The sequence below is a fragment of the Eptesicus fuscus genome, chromosome 4, assembly GCF_027574615.1.
Source record: "Eptesicus fuscus isolate TK198812 chromosome 4, DD_ASM_mEF_20220401, whole genome shotgun sequence".
In the NCBI taxonomy this organism is placed as follows: domain Eukaryota; kingdom Metazoa; phylum Chordata; class Mammalia; order Chiroptera; family Vespertilionidae; genus Eptesicus; species Eptesicus fuscus.
The window spans coordinates 83334399-83356813 of NC_072476.1; the positions used below are offsets into that span (position 1 = coordinate 83334399).

The following is a 22415-nucleotide window of genomic DNA, read 5'->3' on the forward strand; positions in this document are numbered from 1 at the left end:
TGGTAATGACCCGTTTACTAACGTCACCCGTATGCTGAAGCTTACTTCCTGAGAGCTGTTTTAGGTCACTTAGGTCCTTCTCAGAGTTCGTGAGTGACTGAACAGTTCCGTTGCAGGGTTCTAAGTAAGGGTCATGACCAGCTTTGAGTAACTGCCTTCACTTTTGATTAAAGAGCTTCAGCTAGCCAGGTCAAGAACTGTCCCATGGAGATTTTGGAAATCCTTCTCACAAATTATCCACGCTAAGCAATACCACAAAAGGACTCGGGGCCCCGGTTTCACACTTTCCTCTGAGTTGCACAACTTTCCTTGCCTTTCCCTGTCCCTCTGGGGCACGTCATGCTGACACCTTGCTCTTGCATCCCAGGCACGGTGTAGCTGAGGTTGCTGCAGCAACAGCACACACGGGGTAACATTCCCCCGTAATTACAGCGGCTGGGACGTGAGTCAGTTGAAAAGTTGCACTGGGTTTTTATTAGTGTATGATGCAGTCCCATGTCATCTACAGTTCCCAGCCCATCCAAGACTCACACACCATGATGCGGAACACGCGATGCTCATCACCTTCACATGGTAGATGGACCAGGGGCCTCTCCCCAAAGCCACTGCAGTTGCTAGCTCCTTCCACAGCACCCTTTCCTGATATCTACAGGGAGCGGCCAAGAGCAAAACTCAGGCCCCGCTGCTTGAACTCTGTTTCTACTAATGCATATCCTGTGTGCTTAATAAGCAACAGTGACCTTGGCTGATGGTCAAGAAGCTCCTCTTTTTACCCAGGGAACTGGACAATAGTTAGCATCCCAGAAGACATACTTTCATCCCAGTGGCTGGGAAGAACTTGTGCTGAAGAATAAGGATGGAATTACTGTAATTCTCTATGGGAATTTATGAAAGTGGACCTTACCATTTGATATTGATCAAAAGTGGTCAAAGAGTTAGTCGATAACCTCTAACACTGGATTTGCTTTATTTTCCAGACACGGAGATGACTTGATTGTGACTCCATTTGCTCAGGTAAGCACAGTTTGGTGCATGGGCAGGTTTCTCATTCAAAATTTAATTTGGGGGATTAGTTCTGGTTCTTAATTTTCAAGCAAACACAAGTACAAATACAAATTCTATGGTTCATTCAAGTAATTTTAAGGCAATTCTAGAAAATGTGACCTTGGCCATATTGGTCCATTTCCTATAAACCCATACACCTGCAGAGTTTCTTTGCTCCAAATTACAGATTACCTAGTGACATTTAAATGGGACCATGCTTTCTTTACTGACATAGCACTAGGAGCAGAAGGCTATACCATGGATTAAATTACACTTCGTATAATTCGGTACACGATCATTGCTTGAAATTGAATATTCCAATTCATGCTTTATTTACTCCTCTTTTTACATGTCATTTGTACAAAGATTTAACTGAGTGATGTATTTGTGTTTATTCCTATTAGATATACACATCATGAAAATACTTTAACCACATGACATAAATACTAGAAGGTGATAAAATGATCTAAAGCATTTTGAAATATATATAAAATGGTTGATGACCAGATTTTTTTATATATATAGACCAATGCTCCTCAACTATAGCTACACATTAGAATCACCTAGAAAGCTTTTATTCTAGGCTGCATCCCTGATCAATTGAATTAAAAAATCTGGGCCCAGTATTTTTCCAGGAAAAGATGGGAGCCTCTGGTATAGACAGACTTAGGACAGAATGCAATAAAACTGATTTAACTTGGGGCATGAGACAGGTTTCAAGCCAACACTGACTGTTAACAAGAAATGTTAAATATTGGAATATGGGTAATCCAGAGAGGTTATAAAAAAAATAATCATGTCAGACTAGCTCTAGTGCCTTGGGCAACTAATTAAACTTCTCTAAGATTTCTTTTTTCCAGTTGGTAAAATTGGAGGGAAAGGCTGTATAATGATAAGCCCGAGTTCAAACCCCATCTCCTCCTCCTGCTAAATGAATGGCCTTGAGCTAGTCACTGAATTCTTCCAAGCTGGGTTTCCTCCTAAATGACAGTGCCAAGAGCACCCACCTCATAGGGTTGTTAAGAGATTGAAATAATACCAGGCTTATAAAATAGCATAATTTCTACAAAATAAAGTGCTTAATGAATTTTTAGTGTTATCGGTAAGGGCTTTTTCACTTATAAAAAGTCACACTAGGTGTTGTTTTTTAAAATGGGTAATGACAGTGTTTTGATAGTAGAATTATGCATGATGCTTTCACTTTTTCAAGTTTTCTGAAATTTTTTAAATTGTTATAATTTAGATGAAACATTTAATGATGAATCCATAAATAATACAACTGTATAATAGTGGTTTTTAAATTAATGAAGGCAATTAAAAGTACAATAAAACCACCATCCCTTTCAGACAGTTCGTGTCTTGTTTTCTTAAGGTTTCACTGGAGATCATAAATTATTTCTAGTAACTATATTTCTATGTTTAAAAATAATGTATGCTCACATGTTTTAATCATGTTTTGTGATAGCAAAATTATTGAAAGCTAAAGATTTTTAATTGCTTATTAATGAGAACCCATAATTTTTTCTAAGAGCTGAGAATGGAGTGAAAAGATAAAATCAGGCAAAATATGTAAATAACCATCACCAAATATAGAAACAATCTTCCAACCTGAGCTTGTTCAGGTAGCTATTCCTGCTTCTAACTAAAATCTCTAGGTACTGTTGTAAGAAGAATATATCTAAACTAGTAGCCCGTTTGCACGAAGATTCGTGCAATAGACCTTCATTCACCTGGCTGCCTGCACCAGTTTTCTGCCGGCACCGGGGACCCAGGCCTTGGCTGTGGCCACCGCCTTCTGCCTTCTTTCAGGGTCGGGGCTTGGCCCCGGGCGGTGGCCTTGGGCTCGGCCACACCCAACATCCCTGCTAAGGATCGCAGGAGCCGACCCCCAGTGGTTTCCTGCGATCCGTGCAGGCTCCCCGCTGGTGCCCAAGGCCGGGAAAGCCTCCGCCCGAGGCTTTCCCGGCCTTGGGCTCCGCCACACCCCAACGTCCCTGCAACAGTTTCCTGGTGGGCGTGGTTGGTGGGCGTGGCTTGGTTGGCGGGCATGGCTTGGGCGTAGCGAAGGTGCGGTCAATTTGCATATTTGTCTATTATAAGGTAAAATATATGATAAAAATAAAAAAAAATATTTTGAACATGATACCTTCTTACTTCAAGTAGTATTTATTAATTTCTAATATATATATTAATAAATCTGACTTGGTCTTTATCATTAGTGCTCTTAAATTCTAAGGAAATCTCTTCTTTTAAATAATCAGATATTTTCTATAGTGTACATCTATAATCTCTAAAAAAAGCTAATAGAATTTCAGTACACTAATAAATATATATGTGTGTAAAATATCACTTAGTCTGTGTTAGTAAACTGTTTAAATAAATATGTGTACTTAATACCCTCAGAAATTAGAACTTTGAAGATAAACCAACTCTGTGTACTATATAGGCATATCTGATGCCTGAAAGTAATCCGGAATGTATTTAGAAGTGTTTGCTTATGATTAGCTTGATGACTCATATCACCTTGAAGAAGTTGGTCATTTCCCCAAAGGCTGCAGATTCTTTTTAAGTGGCTTCATCATAGTTTTCATAAATGGAATTTTCTAGGGTATGGGGTCTAGAAAGTTCCAGTAGAATTAAAAAAAAAAAGAAGAAGAAGAAGCATGTTATAAACCTTGACAAATTTCACCATTAATAGAGCATCTTTGGGAAACCAGATAAGAAAGAAGGGTTAGCAGCAGTCTTATCTTAGCCCTATTAGGCACAGCTACCTTATTTTGTTGACCTACCCAATAACTCCTCAAATTTTCAATACAAGATAGAATAGTCACCATTGAATGCTAAATATTATAACGCTTAAAATATAAGATGTTTATGTCACTTGAGGTGATACCATTATTATTCAGCCTAATATATCACAGTGCTTTTGCCAATGGACAGAAGTCAGTTGATGTTATACAAGTCACTCAGAGACATGTTCAAATAGACCAAAGAATTCTCCACTTTCCCCAGCATGCTTTGGGGTTTGGAATGTCATACTAAATTCTTCTGGTGAAAAAGCTATACTTCCTTCAAAATAATCTATTTTTGCATAGAGAGTGTAGAAAAGATATATAGGCAAAAGGAAGAAAAGAAAATTTCCCATAATTCCAAACCCCAAAGTAACTAGTATTGACATTTTATTTTATATTTCTTTAGGCTTATTTTTCTGTGCATATTTTCTTTACCACAGTCCTTCTTGTTGTTGTTTATTGGTCTGTTAATCCTCACCCAAGGATATTTTCCCCATTGCTTTTCAGAGAAAGAGTGGAAGGAAGGGTGGAAGGGAGGGGGATAGAGAGAAACATCAATGTGAGAGAGACACATGGATCGGTTGCCTCCCACAGGAGCCCCAACTGAGGTATGTGTACCAGGAATTGAACGGAGACCCTTCAGTGCATGGGCCAATGCTCCAACCACTGAACTACCCACCAGGGCTTTACCCTAAGTCTTTAAAATGAGTCTCCCACTATCAAACATGGACAAAGGTCTTCTCCCAAACCCATCTCATCTTCTACTCTTCTTTAGAACTCATTTTTTCTATGCCTGAATGTGTCTCCAAAACACAAAAGGATCTCTCCATTTTTCCTCCGGTTGTGGTTTCCTGTGTCGCTAAGAGAATAAACTCCTAAATTATAAGAGAATTTAGGAAGTCATGCAAGGATATATCCCACGTTCATGGACAGGGCTGAAGCCCAAATCATTTTGTATGGACATCATAATCAGAAAGGATCTTACAGTAACCCTCCCATGTCCACAACACTGCCAGGGTTAGAAATTCTTGCTGGTGTGTTTAAACTAAACTCTCTTCCACTCTCAATTTATTATGTTACTAGAGGCCCGATGCACGAAATTCGGGCAAGGGCCTCGGCCCCGGCCCCCACCCCTGCCCGCTGCCACCACTGCGGCCCCCACCTGCTGTGGCTTTGTCCAGAAGGAAGGACGTCCAGTCTAATTAGCATATTACACTTTTATTATTACAGATTCCCCTGTAAGCTCAACATCCTCTTTATCCTCCAAAAAAGTAACAGCTTTAAACATTTGATTTATTTCCAATTTGAAGTATTCTCCTATGTTCATTCCAAAATCTTTTGGTGTGGGAATTTCCTTAGGCACGAAGGCTAGGTGTTGAGAAGAATCCCACTGCCACGCCATATCCTACCACTTGGCAACTGGCATTTTTCTCCCAAGAGTGCAGGAACAATTTGGCCAGAGGTCTTGAAGGGACCAAGGAAACACAACACTGATGAAATGTAGGAAACCCTACTTTGTAGTCAGCTGCCTCTGGACCCACCAGTCCCATTTTTTGTTATGACTACCTTGTAAAACTCTAAGTCAACTGGAATTCTCATCTGGAGGTTAAAAAGAAGTGGTAGCCCAACTGACATGGCTCAGTGGTTGTCGACCTATGAACTAGGAGGTCACAGTTCGATTCCCAGTCAGAGCACATCCCCAGTTGCGGCTCAATCCCTAGGGTGGGATGTGCAGGAGGTAGCTGATCAATGATTCTCTCTCATCATTGATGTTTCTTTCTCTCCCTCTCCCTTCCTCTCTGAAATTAGTCAAAATATATATATTTTTTTAAAAAAGAAGTGGTATCTTTGATCAAGGAAAAGACAGAAAATACCCAAATATGATCTTGGATCCTGGCTGGACCCTCACATCATTCAGACTAAGGAGATATGCCTGATTTCAAAATCCAGGGTAGGAACAACTGAGTCATTTTACCTTTACTCTAACAAAAATACAGCAGCTCAGATAATTTTATTAAAAATGTAGTAGTTGTCAGCCCTATGGAATATTACTCTTCCGTTGGTCACAGAACATTGCCAATGTTTTTAATGCCCCTGAATGATCCCCGTTTCACAGAGCAGCAGCCGTCTGTGGCCTCATCACAGTCCCCCACTCGCTGACTCCACCAGGCCCCCCCCCCTGCCAGGCTGTGAAAAAGATACTTATCACATTTCAGTTGCTTCTGTCTGTTAGCTTTTCTGTATCCTTCACTTAAAAATAAAATCACAGCTAGCATCTTCTAGGGATCTATAAATCAATATTTGTTGACATACAAAAAGAGCAATTTTGTATGGTTTGACCAACACATAATTTGGAAAGAGGTTTTATTTTCTTTCAAAATGACCTTTCTGTCTTATAAATAATCATAATTTGACTCCAGTTTTGTTTTTGTTTTTTTGGTGTTTTTTTTTCCTGGAGGTAAAACCAAGGCAAGGTATTCTTTCTCCCTCCCACTTCTCCAAAGGCCATTGGCAACACATAGTCTGTGTGTTAGTGCCATCTAGTGGTTTAAAGAGTATTTGGAATGAAAAACACAGTCCTCAAAATAATTTCTTCCTTTGTTATTTTTTTTGGCAGGATTTTTTTGTAACACTGTTACCATATCTTTTTTATTTATTTTTACATTTTTTTATTGTTTAAAGTATTACTTATAGTAGTACATATATCTCCTTTTTTCCCCCCCATTGACCTTCCCCCAGCCTCTCCCACCCCCTATTGCATGCCCTCATCCCACCCCACCCCCAGTGTCTTGTGTCCATTGGCCGTGCTTATATTTATGCATATCTTTTTTTAAAAAAGAAAAAGAAAATAAATTTCTGAATATTTTCAATAAATTATTGTTATACAAGTATACATTTCTTTTAGGCTATTATGTTCAGTTGTTTAACTTTTTAATGAAGCCCACATTTCCTGCTGTTTTCAGTGAATGTTCAGAAGTACCTAAGAAAATCTGAGATTAGCATGCATAAATAACATTTAAACCCTTTCCAGGGCTAGTACATGATCCATATTTATGTTTAAGTTTTCCATAACACTATTATAATTTTTTTCCCCAGAGTGTGTATATTTCTCACCATTGCCAGTGTATTTTTCACCTTGACTTACTACACTTTTGCTTGGAGGGACAGAAGAGAAAGAATTTACCTTAATTTTTTAACCATTAAGCTGTGTGAAAGAAAGCCTTAGGGACTTTTTGGTTAGCAAGTGTTCAGAGTGAAGAAAATTACCGGAGCATTGAAACTCTGACAACGGTTCCTCCTAAAGAGTTGAATTCAAGGGGTATGAGACCTGCCCCAAATCAGAAGCAAAAACTAATTGGACCCTAACTCAGTGTCTTGAGTCAAACTGTTTCCAGTTCTCCCCTACAGCCTAGAGTAGCAGATGCCTCACTCTTTGGTTCTACAATGCAAATGAGAGTATATAAGACCAAAATAGTGGCCCTGGCTGGTTTTGCTCAGTGGTTAGAGTCTCGGCCTGCAGACCAGAGGGTCATGGGTTTGATTCCTGGTCAAGGGTACATACCTGGGTTGCAGGGTTTGATCCCCAACCTGATTGGGGCAGAGGCAACCTATGGATGTGTCTCTCTGATATCAATGTTTCTCTCTCTCTCTCCCCCCTCCATCCCTCTCTTCTACTCTCTCTCTAAATATATATATATTTATATATATATATTTGGGTGAGGATTAACAACACCAAAAAAGATTAACACAGTGCATTTGCGATGGAGATACCTAGAGTCAATCAACTAGGTATAAGATTTAAGATTTGTCTGGGATTTTTCTTTATATTTCTGCCAGTATTATGTGTCATCGTGCGGAAGATAAGAGTAATATGAAATTTATAGAATATTATTTGTCCTACCACAAAAACAATGATCTAGTACTTGCACACATAGGAAATGATGTATTTACAAGGTTATTTACTGCAGCAATGTTTGCAAAGGAAAAATTTAGGACACAACCTAAAAGCCCAGTAGTCCAGGGACAGACAGCTGAATGTCTAGAGGAGGGACTGAGAGGGAACTGTCTTTGTTCACCTTTTATTTTGACATAAACATATGAGAGAACATATGTAGAGATTATCTAAAATGTAAAGAATAATACCAAAAATCAATACTTTAAGAAATGGAACAGTCCCAATATTTTCAACACTCTGGAGCATTCCTCCCCAATTTCATCTTCCTGCCTCCTCTCAGAAATAACAATAATTTTGAATTTTGCCTTTGTTATTGAGAGGGAGACATTTTACTTTTTACCCTTTTCTGTTTAAATTCTGCATCTTCTGACGATATAAATCATACAAAAATAATTACATTAAATTTAAAACCAAAGCAAAGTAATGTAATTTAATATCTTTGTTAGGACAGAGTCAAAAGCCTTTATACCGAAAGCCAATTATAGTATGTCTTTTATGACAATATTTTCTTTCAAATGAGCCCAGAACATGAATTACCTGCGGTATAATTTCTGTTTACCCAGCTGTCAAATGTAGTGCACTTAGTGTAATTTATTAGAATAAAATTCTCAGAATTCTGAGGTTAAAATTTTGCCTAGAGAATGGATCAATTAAGGAGTGCAATAATCTTATTTAAAATGTTTTATTAATGTATTTGATACTCCATTCTTAAAGCATAAATTAAGCCTGCATGATTTCGTGACAGTGGATTATTTATTGGATTTATTTCTGCATCATTCAAGATTTCATGCCTAATGAAAGACATCATGGTCCGATGTCAGCAGTGGGCTATTTGAATACACTGTCCCAGGCAGCGTGACCTTTCAGAGCTGTGAGTTGTTTATATGTGATAATGAGCCAGGTTTTTCCAGTGACTGAGTTAATCGTGGTTGGCACCTTAGGAAACACCATTAACTCTTTCCGGGGATAGAGCTGAAGGTCACTGTCCCAGGGCATCAACAGTACCCCCGTGACTTCCACAAATTCATGCCAATTTCAAAAAACATCTCAGACATTTTTTAGAATTTCTTAGAAAGTATTTAGACTGACTTTTGTTTAGGTCAGTGCCAAATGGGGGGGAAAAAACTTGAAAACAGTTCTGGAAACCTTGGAGCAATTATAAATTTACATTTACACAAGTACAGTATTTATATAGATTAGACATATTATATTTGTATATGTTATATATATTCACATTATCAATTTATATTATCTATGACAGGCATTTGTAATTCCCTGTGCTCAGACCAAATCATTAACCAAATGGACTGTTGCTAAAATGAGCGAATTTTCACTGGGTACTTCCCTTTGCCAGGCATTGTTCTTGGCACCTAACTTGTCATTCCATATCATCTTCACAACAACATTTTGAGGTAGATATAACTATTCCAGTTTATAGATGAGGGCACTGAGCTCCAGGGAAATTAATGCAACTTGTCTAAGTTCACACATCGGAAACAAAGGTTGTCTGAGTTGTTATGTAGTACCTAACAGGGATATTTGTAATCTGAGTTTTCGATAATTTAACATTCTGGTTGTCACCCAGATAACCTATAATCTCACCTAATACCAGTTTCACCCTGGAGAAAACTTGCCCATTCTAGGAGAAAGTAAGGAGCTCTTGTAACTTTTCTAAGTCTCACTTCTAATTCTTTTCCACTTTCTAGTTTCACTGAATTAGAAAAAGGAAGGGCTGTCAGAGATGGTGGAACCCATTGGTCCTGCCTTCGGTGTGTGGATATGTTGTGTCACATATTAAACAAAACTTTATTGAGTATCTTCTTTGGGCCAGGCACTGTGCACATACATGGTGGCCCGATTTTATGTGAGACATGCCTCCCTGAATATCTTATAATTCATGATTCAAGTAATCTTAACAAAGCAAATCATTTCTGTTTACTAGCTAGACTAGCCATCTAGCAAAGGTGAAAAAAAAAACAATTTAAAATTTACTTAGTTGTTGACTTTGAAATGATGACATTCTTGATGAGTTTCTGAAGAGAATTTGAGGGTAATTTTTTAAAAATTTTACCTTTAAAGTGAGACTTTAGTCATATTTTCTGTTACACGGTTTCAAATTTACGTAAAAACGCAATCATGCTATATGTGTATCGCTTGAGATTTGTTGTGTTGGTGGCCGTGGAGACTGCTGCCACTGTCCCCCTGTTCACAGACCACGCAGAGAAGCAGCTGGAAAATCCTTTCCGTCGGGCCTCTCTAGGTTTCACACAGACTCATGTAAACTTTACTAAGTAGGTGGAGATGCGTTAGTAGGATAATATGAAACTAAGTTGCATATCAAGTTTTATCAAGTTTTGATATTAAAGCAATATCAAGTTTTCATTTAACAAGCCATTTTTCTACACTGCCAAACCATTTTAAATTGCATTAAAGATGGCCCTACTTCCAGAAGTTTAAAGAACCTTTGTTGTTTTTTTTTCTTTTATCCTAGGTCTTGGCCAGCCTGCGAACTGTACGAAACAACTTTGCTGCATTAACTAATATGCAAGATCGAGCACCTAGCAAGTAAGTTACCCTTTGTTTTCCGCCCTTCACCCTGAACTTTTACACAGTGTTTTTTCTCAGTTTCATTGAACTCGAGGCAATATATTAGCTTTCTCTGAGTCCTTCCTTGCCTTGTTGTCCAGGCATTTACACTAAGTCATATGATGCCCTGTTAATTTTCTATAAATACTTGGTAGTGATGGTTCTAATATCAGAACTGAAGCAATATGACAAATAAATATGGTGAGTCCACCTGTCAGAAATCACCTGGCAAAGTCAGCCCTCCGCCCAGTTATTTACACTCAGGGTAACTTCATAGTTTTGGCTTACTTCATAAATTAACCACGGACAAATCATCTCATCAAGCCTAATGTCAATCCAAAGTCATCTTCTTAACTCTAAGTCAGTGATGACTTAGCGAGGCATCATAGCATAGCAAACATCTTTGATTTTTCTGCCAACTGTTACCAACCCTCAGATCAACAGCATCATGGAGCAATTAATAAAGTTGTAATTTCTGTGATAACATAGGAAGCATTTGAAGAAAGGGAAGCTGAGATAGGAAATGATTATATGGGAGATCTAATAACTGAAATATTTAAAAAGAGAAAAATTTTAAGATTAAATAGAAAACTGATTAATTATTCAAATGCTTATTATTTTGACAACCTATTATTAATAATAAAATGTTTATTAAAATGTCAACTCTAATCAATTGCCAGAAAAAAAAACATTTCTTTAAATCAATATTAGGAGAAAAATAAGTAGAAATTTATTCGGAATTATAATTTATCTAAGTGTATAAAATTTCATAGTAGCTACTACTTCTTAAAGAGCACAAAAATCTGAACTTTTCATCCCATAATAATAAAATTGACCTCCCAAATTCACATTTTTCATGGTTGTTTTTTTTTGTTTGTTTGTTTGTTTGTTTTTTAAAAGCTCTAGCTATTGTGCACCTATTTCTTCGGTATAAAAAGGTTTCTTTTTTTTAATATATTTTATTGATTTTTTTACAGAGAGGAAGGGAGAGGGATAGAGAGTTAGAAACATCAATGAGAAAGAAACATCAATCAGCTGCCTCCTGCACACTCCCCACTGGGGATGTGCCCGCAACCAAGGTACATGCCCTTGACTGAAATCAAACCTGGGACCCTTGAGTCCGAAGGCCGATGCTCTATCCACTGAACCAAACCGGTTAGGGCATAAAAAGGTTTCTTAGAAATCAGTATACATGCCTTAATCCAAATAATTGCATGGAACTAAGAAGCTTCACTTGACTGTCCTGTTTTCTAGGTAGTGAATTTGTGTAGCCCTGTTCCCTCAGCCTGAACATTTTTTTTCTTACTTTCTTCTTCCTGTCCTCACCCACTGGGCTAATTGCCATTCATTCTTTAGGTCACAGCTTAATTCTAATTTCTTTTGGGGCATCATCCCTGACTAAGAACCAACATACACCCTCCCCACACTGGCTCCAAACTGAGTGACACGCCTTTCCGTCTCTGTGTGAGCGTGTCCTGTACCTAAGTCCTACGTTAGCTCAGGCGTCTCCATGCTCAAGTCACCTGTTTGCTTGTCTCAACTGAGTGATCTTGAGAACGCCAGTCCCCAGTAGCAGGGGTTGTAGTGGTTCACACTTGTATTCCCTGTGCCTGGCGTAGTGCTCGGAGCGGAGTCATCCCTCTGCACGAGCTCGTTGTCTGGAAGACCGAGGTGGTGACACAGCACGTGGGACCTGAGCTTGTGCTCGGAGGCGTTTACTCACGGCCGCAGGTCTTCTGTGCCCCACGGCCACACACAATCTGCTGACTCCAAGGAACCCCCAGGGCTTTGGCATTTGGTAGCTCAATCACCTCCTCTTTGGAAAGTCTGAGCCCTGCAGGAGGGATGGATTACTGGTATCTCTCCCAATCCTTCTCAGTTTTATCCAGGAAATTGTTTTAAGCGGCAAACAAGAAACTTTATAACTCCTTTTACACTTCCTTCAGACATGGTCACTTGGGTACCAGCGTCTAAACCTGTGGGAGGCAAACAGTTGATCAGACAGAAGGAAGGCATCAGCCTGGCCTTCTGTATCCAAGGAGGGGACCTGAGGTCCATTCTATGCAAGACACAAGTTTTTAACTGATTGACAGCGACAGAACAGGTTAAAACGGAAAAGAGCAGCCAGCAGAAGATCGAAGGTCATAGCTTATGCCTGATCTTGGCCTACAGTGTGCTGCCCAGGATGACATCTAACCAAACAATATTATCGGATAGACTCACAGTGACGGCCTTTGTGGTCTCTCTTTGGTCAATGCAGATTTGTATTTCCTTTACTGATTCAAACCAAATCAGCCTCCTTAGACATCAGAATAGTAAAATTCACTACACACAGCTAAGCTCTGTTCCGTTCAGTGATAGCAAAGTGGGTATCACTCTGCCTCGTCCCGTGATGACCTTGGGCACTCACAGAGCCACCGAAATACTTCCAAGCTCACCCTTGAATTCTGTGGAAGGCAGTTGCTACCCGGCACAAGCCACCTTTTTGTTTGCTACGAGAAAGGAATCAAGAAAGAATGAAGCCCTGACCCCGCTGGGCACTCGGATGCACGTGCCTGGCTTTTATTAACCCCCCACAGATTCCTTAAGATTTTTCATTCCAGAAGTAAGTTCTCACTCATTTTTCATAATTGACTTACAACTGTAATCATGGATCAAACAATTAACATTTTCTGTTTGCCATTTCTTATTGAAATATCAAGTTCCCAAGTGCCATTTATAGAATTAATATTAAGAGAAGATAACAAGTAACATCATTCAGCTGCCTCCTGCATGCCCCTTATGGGGGGATCAAGCCCACAACCTGGGCATGTGCCCTGACCGGGAATCGAACCGGCAACCTCTTGATGCATGGGTCAATGCTCAACCACTGTCCCACACTAGCCGGGCTTGAAAGCTTTAGTTTTATGTAACAATTTTATAAAGTTATGTTTCAAAAACTTTTAATGGACATTCTATAACAATTATTCTTTTCAACATAATTTATTAAGCACTGGTTGAATACTGGATACATCAGACTGGGCTCTGTAGGGAATACAGGCTAATCATATAGTATGGTTTTATTACCTTAAGGGGTTCATAATCATCTTGTGGAATTTGGCAAAGTTCTAAAAAATTAGAGAATACAAGTTAGAATCTACTTAAGTAGATTTAGTTTATAGTGTTTCTAAAGTTTCTATAGCACCTATTTGCACAAATCATTAATATTGCTCTCTAACAAACATTATCAGAGATGTTTCTCAATATAAGAAAATAGAAAGGAAAAAGTTTAAATAGCTTCACTAATTGTGATATCGTTTACAAGGAGTACATTGACTTCTGATAATGTACAGGCAATCATAAACATTAATGCAAAAAAAAAAAACTTTTTAACACTATATTAGTGAAACCAATTGTAAATTGACTGCTTTTTCAAATTCAGAAAGTCTGTGTTTGCTCTGTGAGCCCTGGTGTAATTGAATATAGTCAGTCAATAAGAACTTCCTCTTCTATCATGTGCCTGTAACATTTACATCAGCTGTATTTACCTCAAAGTCTGTAACTATGAGATTTAACTGTTTTCTTTTTAGACATGTGTGATCTGAGCTCTAGGTCAAAGGGCACCTGGGCACTCCACTTGCTAGTCTGAAGAGAAATCTTTATTTGCATGTCTTAACAAAAATAATCTTTTCCGTTAAAATGGCAGATCTGAAATGACTCAGAGAGTCACCAAGTCAACAAGCAACCCATATTTACTGCTTTGTATTTTTCTCTCTTTGTCAGAAGATCACCCATGTGCAATCAACCGTCCATCAACAAAGCCACCATAACAGGTAAGAAAGATCTGGGAGCTTACTTACTCTTCTCATGTCAAGGAAGAAACCATATTTCCCAAGATGCAACATAATATTAACACCACTTTTATACTGCAATTTTAGAATCTTAAAGAAATTAATCCTTTATTCTCTCTATATCATTTCTCTCATGGATCTCACAAACTGTCCATCGGAACTATTACTTGAAAAATCTTTACTGATGTACCACTTTTGGAACGCTTTAAATGTGTGTTTGTACTAAATTTAGCATTGCTCTAGGCATATATATTTTGAGAGAGAGCATTTCCTTCAAAATGTTGACCATGTTGTTGCCGGTTTTATGTTATCAGTGTGATGTGAATATTTGGTAGCTTGGTCTAATGAAAGTGAAAGCATAAGTAAAAGGTACCTTCCTAGTTTATCATTATCCCAGTTGTGTGTAGGAAAGAACACCCTTCCAGTAGACCCTGATTTGGACCCAGAGAGTTGAGAATAAATTCAGTTTGGAAAGGGTGAGAAGTAGTAATTATACAATATAGAAAAGTTCAATGGAATCAACAGAACAGAAGTTGGGGAAGAAACGTGGAAAGAAGTATGAGGGACATAAAGGGCGGAAAAATAAAATTATCCCAATTCCTGTTGGTCTATTTTAGACATCGGACTTGACCTCAACTGAACCGAAACAGAACAAATGGTCTCATTTTACTGAACCTGAAATCAAATTGAATTCATTTAATCATTTCTTGAAACCCCAATTGATTCATTATTATAATTGACTGGGAAAGAAAACCTATGTTTTCTAAAATTATTACCAGAAGAAAATTAACATAGTATCCAAAATAGACCAATATTTCATTTGCTTCAAGTGTCTCCCTTGGACTCTAACTCATAATATGCTGAGGAGCAGCTTATTAAGTTATAGTGAGTGTCTAGTCAGCACTTTTCAACCTGGCTTGTTAGTGATTTTTATATCAGAGTTGATTCTGCAACACTTATTAAAGTTGGTTTTTCCTGAATGTCTTTTCGAATGAGACTTGTGTTCAGTGAATATTAAATTATTGGTTCTCTTTTCCATGTTTATTTCAAGATTTTTATTGGTAATGATTTTCAACTATCATTTCATAGTATACGTCTGGTTCACCACTATTGTTCTTGACATTGATCGAGAGATGAATAATAACTGAAATTCTTGTGTATTAAAGTTCTTTGAGTAACAGGTTTCTTCTTCAAAAATCCAAATTAAATGTCAGTTAGCTTACATTTGAACTAGGTCAGATATTTCTATAGTCCCACTGTCCCTAGGCCCCAGGCCAGGAGCTTGTGGGTACAAATTAGGCCATATTAGAACTAGACCCTTTGTTTCTACCCATTATCTATGTTAAGGGATGAACAGGCTAGGCTTGTGTGAGCATGTGCCTGGGGCCTCTAGTGAGAGACACCACATAGAACCTTGTCCCCAGGGCTGCTTCTGGGCACTAGTTCTGACCCCTATGAAGAGGGGCAAACCCTCCTCCCCACCCCTGTTGTTTTTGGACTAAGCAAGACTCCAGCATTGTGTTATAAGCAGAATGCAGTGCTATTTTGGTGCCTGAAACCTTTTGTAGTTGAGGTCACACATGAGCCAGCCCACTGGAGCATCCTCCCAGAGGAGCAGCTGCAGGTAGCATTGGAGACTGTTGTGCCCAACAAGAGGTGGTGGGTGCTTAGTGGTCAAGTCAGCTGTCCACCCGCCCTGGCAGTTGCTTGGCACTGAATAAAGGGAGAGTAGCTACACTCCAAAGGGCACAGGCTTGGTTTTGAACACGTGTGAGAGACCTCATGGAATGTTTACATAGTATGGAGGCACAGGAGCAAGACCAGAGGGCATTGTGACTTACTAAAATTTAGTAACTGTGAGTTACTAAAATCTGGGAATTAAGGCCAATATGGCCTAATTTGTACCCACAAGCTCCTGGCCTGGGGCCTAGGGACAGTGGGACTACAGAAATATCTGATCTAGGAAGGGAAACTAATAAACTGCCATTAGCTGTCTAGTCCAGCTGTGTTCATCACAAAGCACAACAGGCATTAACTGACTAGATAATGGAAGTGCCCGAGTGTAGCAAACCAAGATGGGAAGGAAGGTGGAATGGGGGTGGGGGAATGAGAGCAACAGCCGGGGAGGGTTCCCCTGTCTGAGCCCTTTCTGAGAAAGTGGGCTGTGAAAAACATGAATAATGATAATATTGGTGGTTGAGACTTTGATGGGGGATTTGAGACACACAGAAAAGGTGGCGCTTGTGAATTCCTTCCCTCGGCAGCTGACTGCTCAGGTCCTACCGCCAAGTTACGCCCCTGATGTTGGAACCAAGCTCTACCTTTGCACTTGTCCTGGGAAGGGCAGGGAAGAGTGTTAAAAACAGTCAGCGGGACATCCTTTAAGATGAACTTGACCTTCTTAGAAATTTTGTTTAGGGGCTAGAGGAACAGTGTAGCATAGAGTTAAGTTCGTGACTGGTCCAAAAGGCTGCTGTGGTACCCAGGCTCAGGGTGCCCCTGGAGGGCAACTTTACGGAACATCACTGATGCCCAAAGATTGTGCACCGTGAGTGCTCTGCCCATCCAGAATTCAAACCAATCTCTACCATGATAGCTGCGTGGCCCTGGGCAGGTTACACACCTTTCTCTGTTTCCTCATTTATAAATTGGTGACCATGTGTCTTACAGTTGTTGCTAAATTAAATGAGTTCACAGGTGGATGCACTTAGCTCCGTGCTTCACAGAGTGAGCACTCAGTACATCAGAGATTAGAGAAGTAAAGGGAAGAATGAGAGAAAAACAAGATTGCGGGTCATAAGAGTAAAAATTATGGAGGCCGCTGCCACAAATAGTCAAGATGGAAACACTTGCTGTGTGCCTGTCGATAATGGGGCCTCCTACTGTTCCCAGCACTGGGTCACTTCCTCTCACCACAGCCACCAACATTGGTGTCTTTATGATATGGATGATAAACTATTGTTCAGGATTATTTTCAAAATGTAAGAACTTACCTTTGGGTCACAGCTCTTTGAAGGAAAAAATAACTCCATAAGTTTGCTATAGACCAACTCTTTGATTTTTTTAAAAAGAGAGTGATGAATGTTGACTATCTACATATGTCTGTTTTCTAAAGCTTCATCCCCTAGAACTTAGAATACCTTTTTTCCCCATTGAGGTTATTCCATATGACATGTGGTAAAGCCAGGAAAGTTTCATTATATATCATTAGGGTTAAAGCATTTTAGTCCTGCAACAGTTTTTTTTTTTTTCCATGCACAACAGATAAATACATAGCTGTAAAATGATTTTACAACTTTTTTTTACATTAAGGCTTCCAAATATAAATACATTCATAACAAAGCCTTATTACTAAACTAGAGGCCCAGTGTGCAAAATCGCGCGAGACCCAGACCCGGCATGCCACAGATGCAGCGTCAAGTCCCTCCTGGTGACTGGTCTTTGGTCATTACAGTGTTGTGACCACTGGGCTTTTATTATATAGATAGCTATTTTGTTCTTTAGTGTGATTTAGGACAAAGATGGTGTGTGCCATTTGGAGCTGGAGTGTAAACCCCATCTTTCTCATTTGCTTTACCTGCTCATTTGAAGACTGGAGATATGAGTGCTGTTGCAGGAGTTGGAGAGAAGTTAGATGAAGAACAGAGCTCAGCAGGCTCTGAGTAACTCACCAAGTGTTTCTTCATTTCTTCCTACAACCCTACTCTGTGCCTGACTTCTTGTGTTCCTAACATTAATTTAAAAACTGATAGAGTGGAGGAGGAGGACATTGATGCTGTATCAGCTTTTCTGGTACATTTCATTTATGATTTTGTTTTCAAACGGTCACGGCAGGATGTTTAGGAATCCCTGCATTACAGCAGGCTCAGCTGCACAGGTCCTGAGGCAGTGAATAACAGAACTAAAGGGTGTGTTGAAACATGAGAGGGCAGCAGAGAGTGAGAGATGCCAAAGCCATACCTGCATTGTGCTATTTTGTTTGGGGAGTATAGTCATGTCTCTTTGGGCACAATTAGACATTTTGAGCATTTCATTTTTAAATAACGTTAACTTAAGAAAAGCCGCCTCATGAAACATTGTCATGTTTTCACAATACCAATTTTCAATGTTGCTAATTTCCATATTTTCAATTGCTCTACTGAAGTATTTTGAAATTGAGAATTTTCATATAAGAATGCAAGTCAGAGACCTTTATTTAAACTTCTCTATTTTAAAGATGAGAATACTGAGGCCTAGTGAGAGAAAATGTTACTTAGAGGCAGAGCTAGGAATACATATAGGATTCCTTTTTCTAAGTCCAAGGACCTTCTCACACCTCCACAAAGTCATCCATCAAATTAGGTTAGCCTTCAGACCCACCATGGAAGTGTATGTTTTGGAGAAACTAAAAGAAACACTAAAGGTCACTAATTTCTGAGCACTAGATTGGGATTTTCTACATAGACTTGAAAATTAGAAAATATTGTATCCCTTCTCACTAGACAGGTCTTTATATTTAGAGCTGTTTTGATTTTGTCCATTGATTCTCACCTAGAGGTCCTCAAGTAAATAAAGATTTGCAGCCTAAGGCTAAGGACTTTTGGCAATTGACGTCAGAAAATAAAAGTTCACTCCAAGCCATTAAAATGAGTACAATTACCTACTTTTTACCTGTAGAGGGAGACATGTGATGAAGGACAAGCATAAATCAACACAAAAGTAGTTTTAATCCAAAAAAAAATTTGGTGTGTGGCTCCACTCCATATGTTCTTACCCTCAATATTCATAACTCCTTAAAAATGAATTTTAGATAGAATTCAGTCAGTTGGTAAGTAGAGCATTAACAAAGTAAACTACTGAATAAGACTAGTCAAAAAATGAGAAGAAACTTAATCTTGTACATTCTTCTCCTAAAGCACAAAGCGGTTCCTACAAACTAACAAAGGGGGAAAAACAATAATGCTATTTACCTGGAACAATTATCTGGAGTAATCATTTAATATGCTGAGCTTATGAAAGAAAGGAAACTCAGCAGCTATTTTACGGTGACAATAATGATAACACCATAACCTTATGTAGGTCTGCCTCTTAAAACTGTGTGTGTATATGTAATAAAAACAAGTAGTGTAGGTAATATAAAAAGAGATATAGATATAGATATAGATATGGATATGGATATGGATATGGATATGGATATGGATATGGATATGGATATGGATATGGATATAGATAGTTATAGTTGAAAGCAGGAGCCACATAAAGAAGGCAAAAGGGACCTGGGTGAGAAATATATGCAGGATCTGAGGACACACTGAACTAAAATGTGTCGGCAGTGTACAAGGTGGGTGATGGAGACCAAGCCCATGCCACAGAAGTCTCACCCTCTTTATCAACCACTAGCAGGCACTAGCTTCATTGGCTCGTTCTTTTTTTTTTTTTTTTCTTTTAATGAGAGCAGAGACCGTGGCACTGCTTTGATAATTGCAGAGAATGAGTGCTCAGTATCTTCTTTAGGAATGTGATTGCAAAACGCTGAGTACACATGACGTTGAATAGCTTTAATAAAAAATTAATAAAGATTGTGTATGTGACGGTTTATACATTGACTTTTTTGGAGATTTTGCTTGTTTTACTTTTATACTTAGTTCATTTAATGACCTTTGAGTGTTTTAAAATGTTTAAGCCAAAGTAAATTACTTTTTTAAAAATCCCCTCCTTAAAAAGGCTTTTCAAGGAAAAACATTGAACTAAAAGAGTTGTTTAAATGCATGGAGTTTGGCAAACTTGTTTTACCTTCCTATACTTTTATTTAGATACGCTGAATTCTACCCATGAATATGCAAAAAGACCAGTTTTGATGGGAACTTGGCTGCTTCCATGTCTTGTCTATTGTTAATAATGCTGCAATGAACATAGGGGTGCATATATTCTTTTAAAGTAGTGCTTTGGGTTTCTTCAGATATATACCCAGAATTAGAATCACTGAGTCATAAGGCAGTTCCAATTTAACTTTTTGAGGAACATCCATACTGTTTTCCATAGTGGCTGCACCAGTCTGCATTTCCACCAACAGTGCACGAGGGTTCCCTTTTCTCCAAATCCTCACCAACACTTGTTTGTTGATTTATTGTTGATAGCCACTCTGACAAGTGTGAGGTGGTATCTGTTATGTTTTTAATTTGCATTTCTCTGATGATTAGTGACATTGAGCATCTTTTTATATGTCTATTGGCTATCTGTATATCCTCTTTGAAGAAGTGTCTGTTCAGGTTCTGTGCCCATTTTTACATTGGATTGTTTGTTGTTGTTGTTTTTGGTGTTGTTATATGAGTTCTTTATAAATTTTAGATATTAACCCCTTATTGGATGTATCATTAGTGAATATGTTCTCCCATTCAGTGGTTGTCTTTTCATTTTATTGATGGTTTCCTTTGCTGCGCAAAAACTTTTCAGTTTCACATAGTCCCATTTGTTTATTGTTTTCCTTTGATTCCCTTGCCCAAAGAGATATATCAGAAAAAAATATTGCTAAGAGAAATGTCAGAAATTAATTTAAGACATTTTTAGATGTTGACTAGTAATTAACAAAGGCAAATATCTTTACCATTTTACACGGAATGTACATAATGACAAACATGTAAGGATTTCTCAGGTCTCAGTGGTCTGTTTACCTCTCTTCACCTAGAAAAAGGTACTAATGCCCTGCTGGCATGGCTCAGTGGTTGAGTGTCAACCTATGAACCAGGAGGTCATGGTCCAAATTCCAGTCAGGGTATATGCCTGGGTTGTGGGCTCAATCTCCAGTAGGGGGCATGCAGGAAGCAGCCAATCAATGGTTCTCTCTCATCATTGATGTTTCTCTCTCTCTCGCTCTCCCTTCCTCTCTGAAATCAATAAAAATATTTTTTAAAGGAAAAGGTACTAATGAGACACTGCCTAGTGATATTTCAACATTAGGGTGCCACAGTAAAAAACTGATTGTATTTTTAAATAATAATATCCTTTAGATAAGGCTGTACTCTATCTGTTGATTATTGAGCCTATGACATGACTGCTCTATTATCCTCCAACTGGTCAGAAAAACTGCCATGAAAATAGAGGATACAAATGTTACTAAAGTTCATGTCAGCCAGTATCCCTTCCCCATTACCCAGACTTAAAATAAAGGCCTTATTTCCTAAACCTGCCTGATCAAGGGATGCTTGGAAACAAACATAGAAAGACAGATTCCCAGGCAGTCCAGAAGAGAATCTTTGGGTAAGGCTCAGAGTCTGTATTATTAACAAGTTCTCCCAGGTAAACCAAATCGGCCAAATTAGGGAGTATAAAAGAATATTGAATAAAGTAGATAAGAGTACTGCTGTGTACAGAGTTGCCATTGAATTGCTGGTAATTTGTTGGAAAATCACTGTCTGTCTAGGATAAGCAAGCTAATGTGTGAAGTGTTCTGCAATTAGTGGAAGAGAATACAAGGTGATATTATTATCTGTGCAATGCTCGTCATCATGGTCGTCATCATCTGAGCCGGCGTTGCTGTTATCTCTCAAAGTGTACACAAGATTTTAGTTAAGACCAGCTTGCTGCTCTCCTAGAAGAAAATGAAGTATCGTGTCCATGTTTGTGTATGGGGGTGGGAGTGAGTTTGGGAAATGTTAGGTTTAGTAACTGTATTCTTTTTGTCTTCTTAGACACATTACCAAGTCTCCTTATTTAAATAAAAAAAAGAACTACAAAAGCTGCATTCTTAAGTTCCCACTTTATCCACAAAGTGCTTTCCATCTATGTATGCCTTATAAAATATTCTCAGAAATATAAGACTGTGATGGAGCAAAACAATGAAAATTCCTGTGGGCCTTATTTCCTAAATTTTACTGTTAAATGTTGCCCTAAATTGTTTAATTCTCTGAATAAATGGGAAGTTCACTCACAGCATCCTTTCTTCCACTTCCTCAGAAAATGCTTTAAAGATTGGTTGGACATGTTATTAATATTAATATTAATAAAAAGTAACATTTTATGATATTTGATATGTACTAACGACTACATACATAATCTCTTTTTTTAAAGATGTGATACTTTGTTCTGCTTTTATTTATGTTTTTAAATATATATTTATTGATTTCAGAGAGGAAGGGAGAGGGAGAGAGAGAGAGAAACATCAATGATGAGAGAGAATCATCAATCAGCTGCCTCCTGCACGCCCCACACTGGGGATTGAGCCCACAACTC

The 22415-nt window shown here is 38.6% G+C and overlaps 1 protein-coding gene across 1 annotated transcript in view; it reads left to right on the forward strand.

The window, feature by feature from the left end:
* The window catches only part of LOC129148874 (cAMP-specific 3',5'-cyclic phosphodiesterase 4D-like), a 500245-nt gene extending 478471 nt beyond the window's left edge, over window positions 1–21774 (forward strand). Inside the window, exons 3-6 of the mRNA XM_054715235.1 lie at window positions 978–1014; window positions 10283–10356; window positions 14140–14189; window positions 21607–21774. Of these exons, the coding sequence (XP_054571210.1) occupies window positions 978–1014; window positions 10283–10356; window positions 14140–14189; window positions 21607–21611 (166 nt within the window). The 3' untranslated portion in view covers window positions 21612–21774. The remainder of the gene's footprint in view (window positions 1–977; window positions 1015–10282; window positions 10357–14139; window positions 14190–21606) is intronic.
* Window positions 21775–22415: the final 641 nt, after the last annotated feature.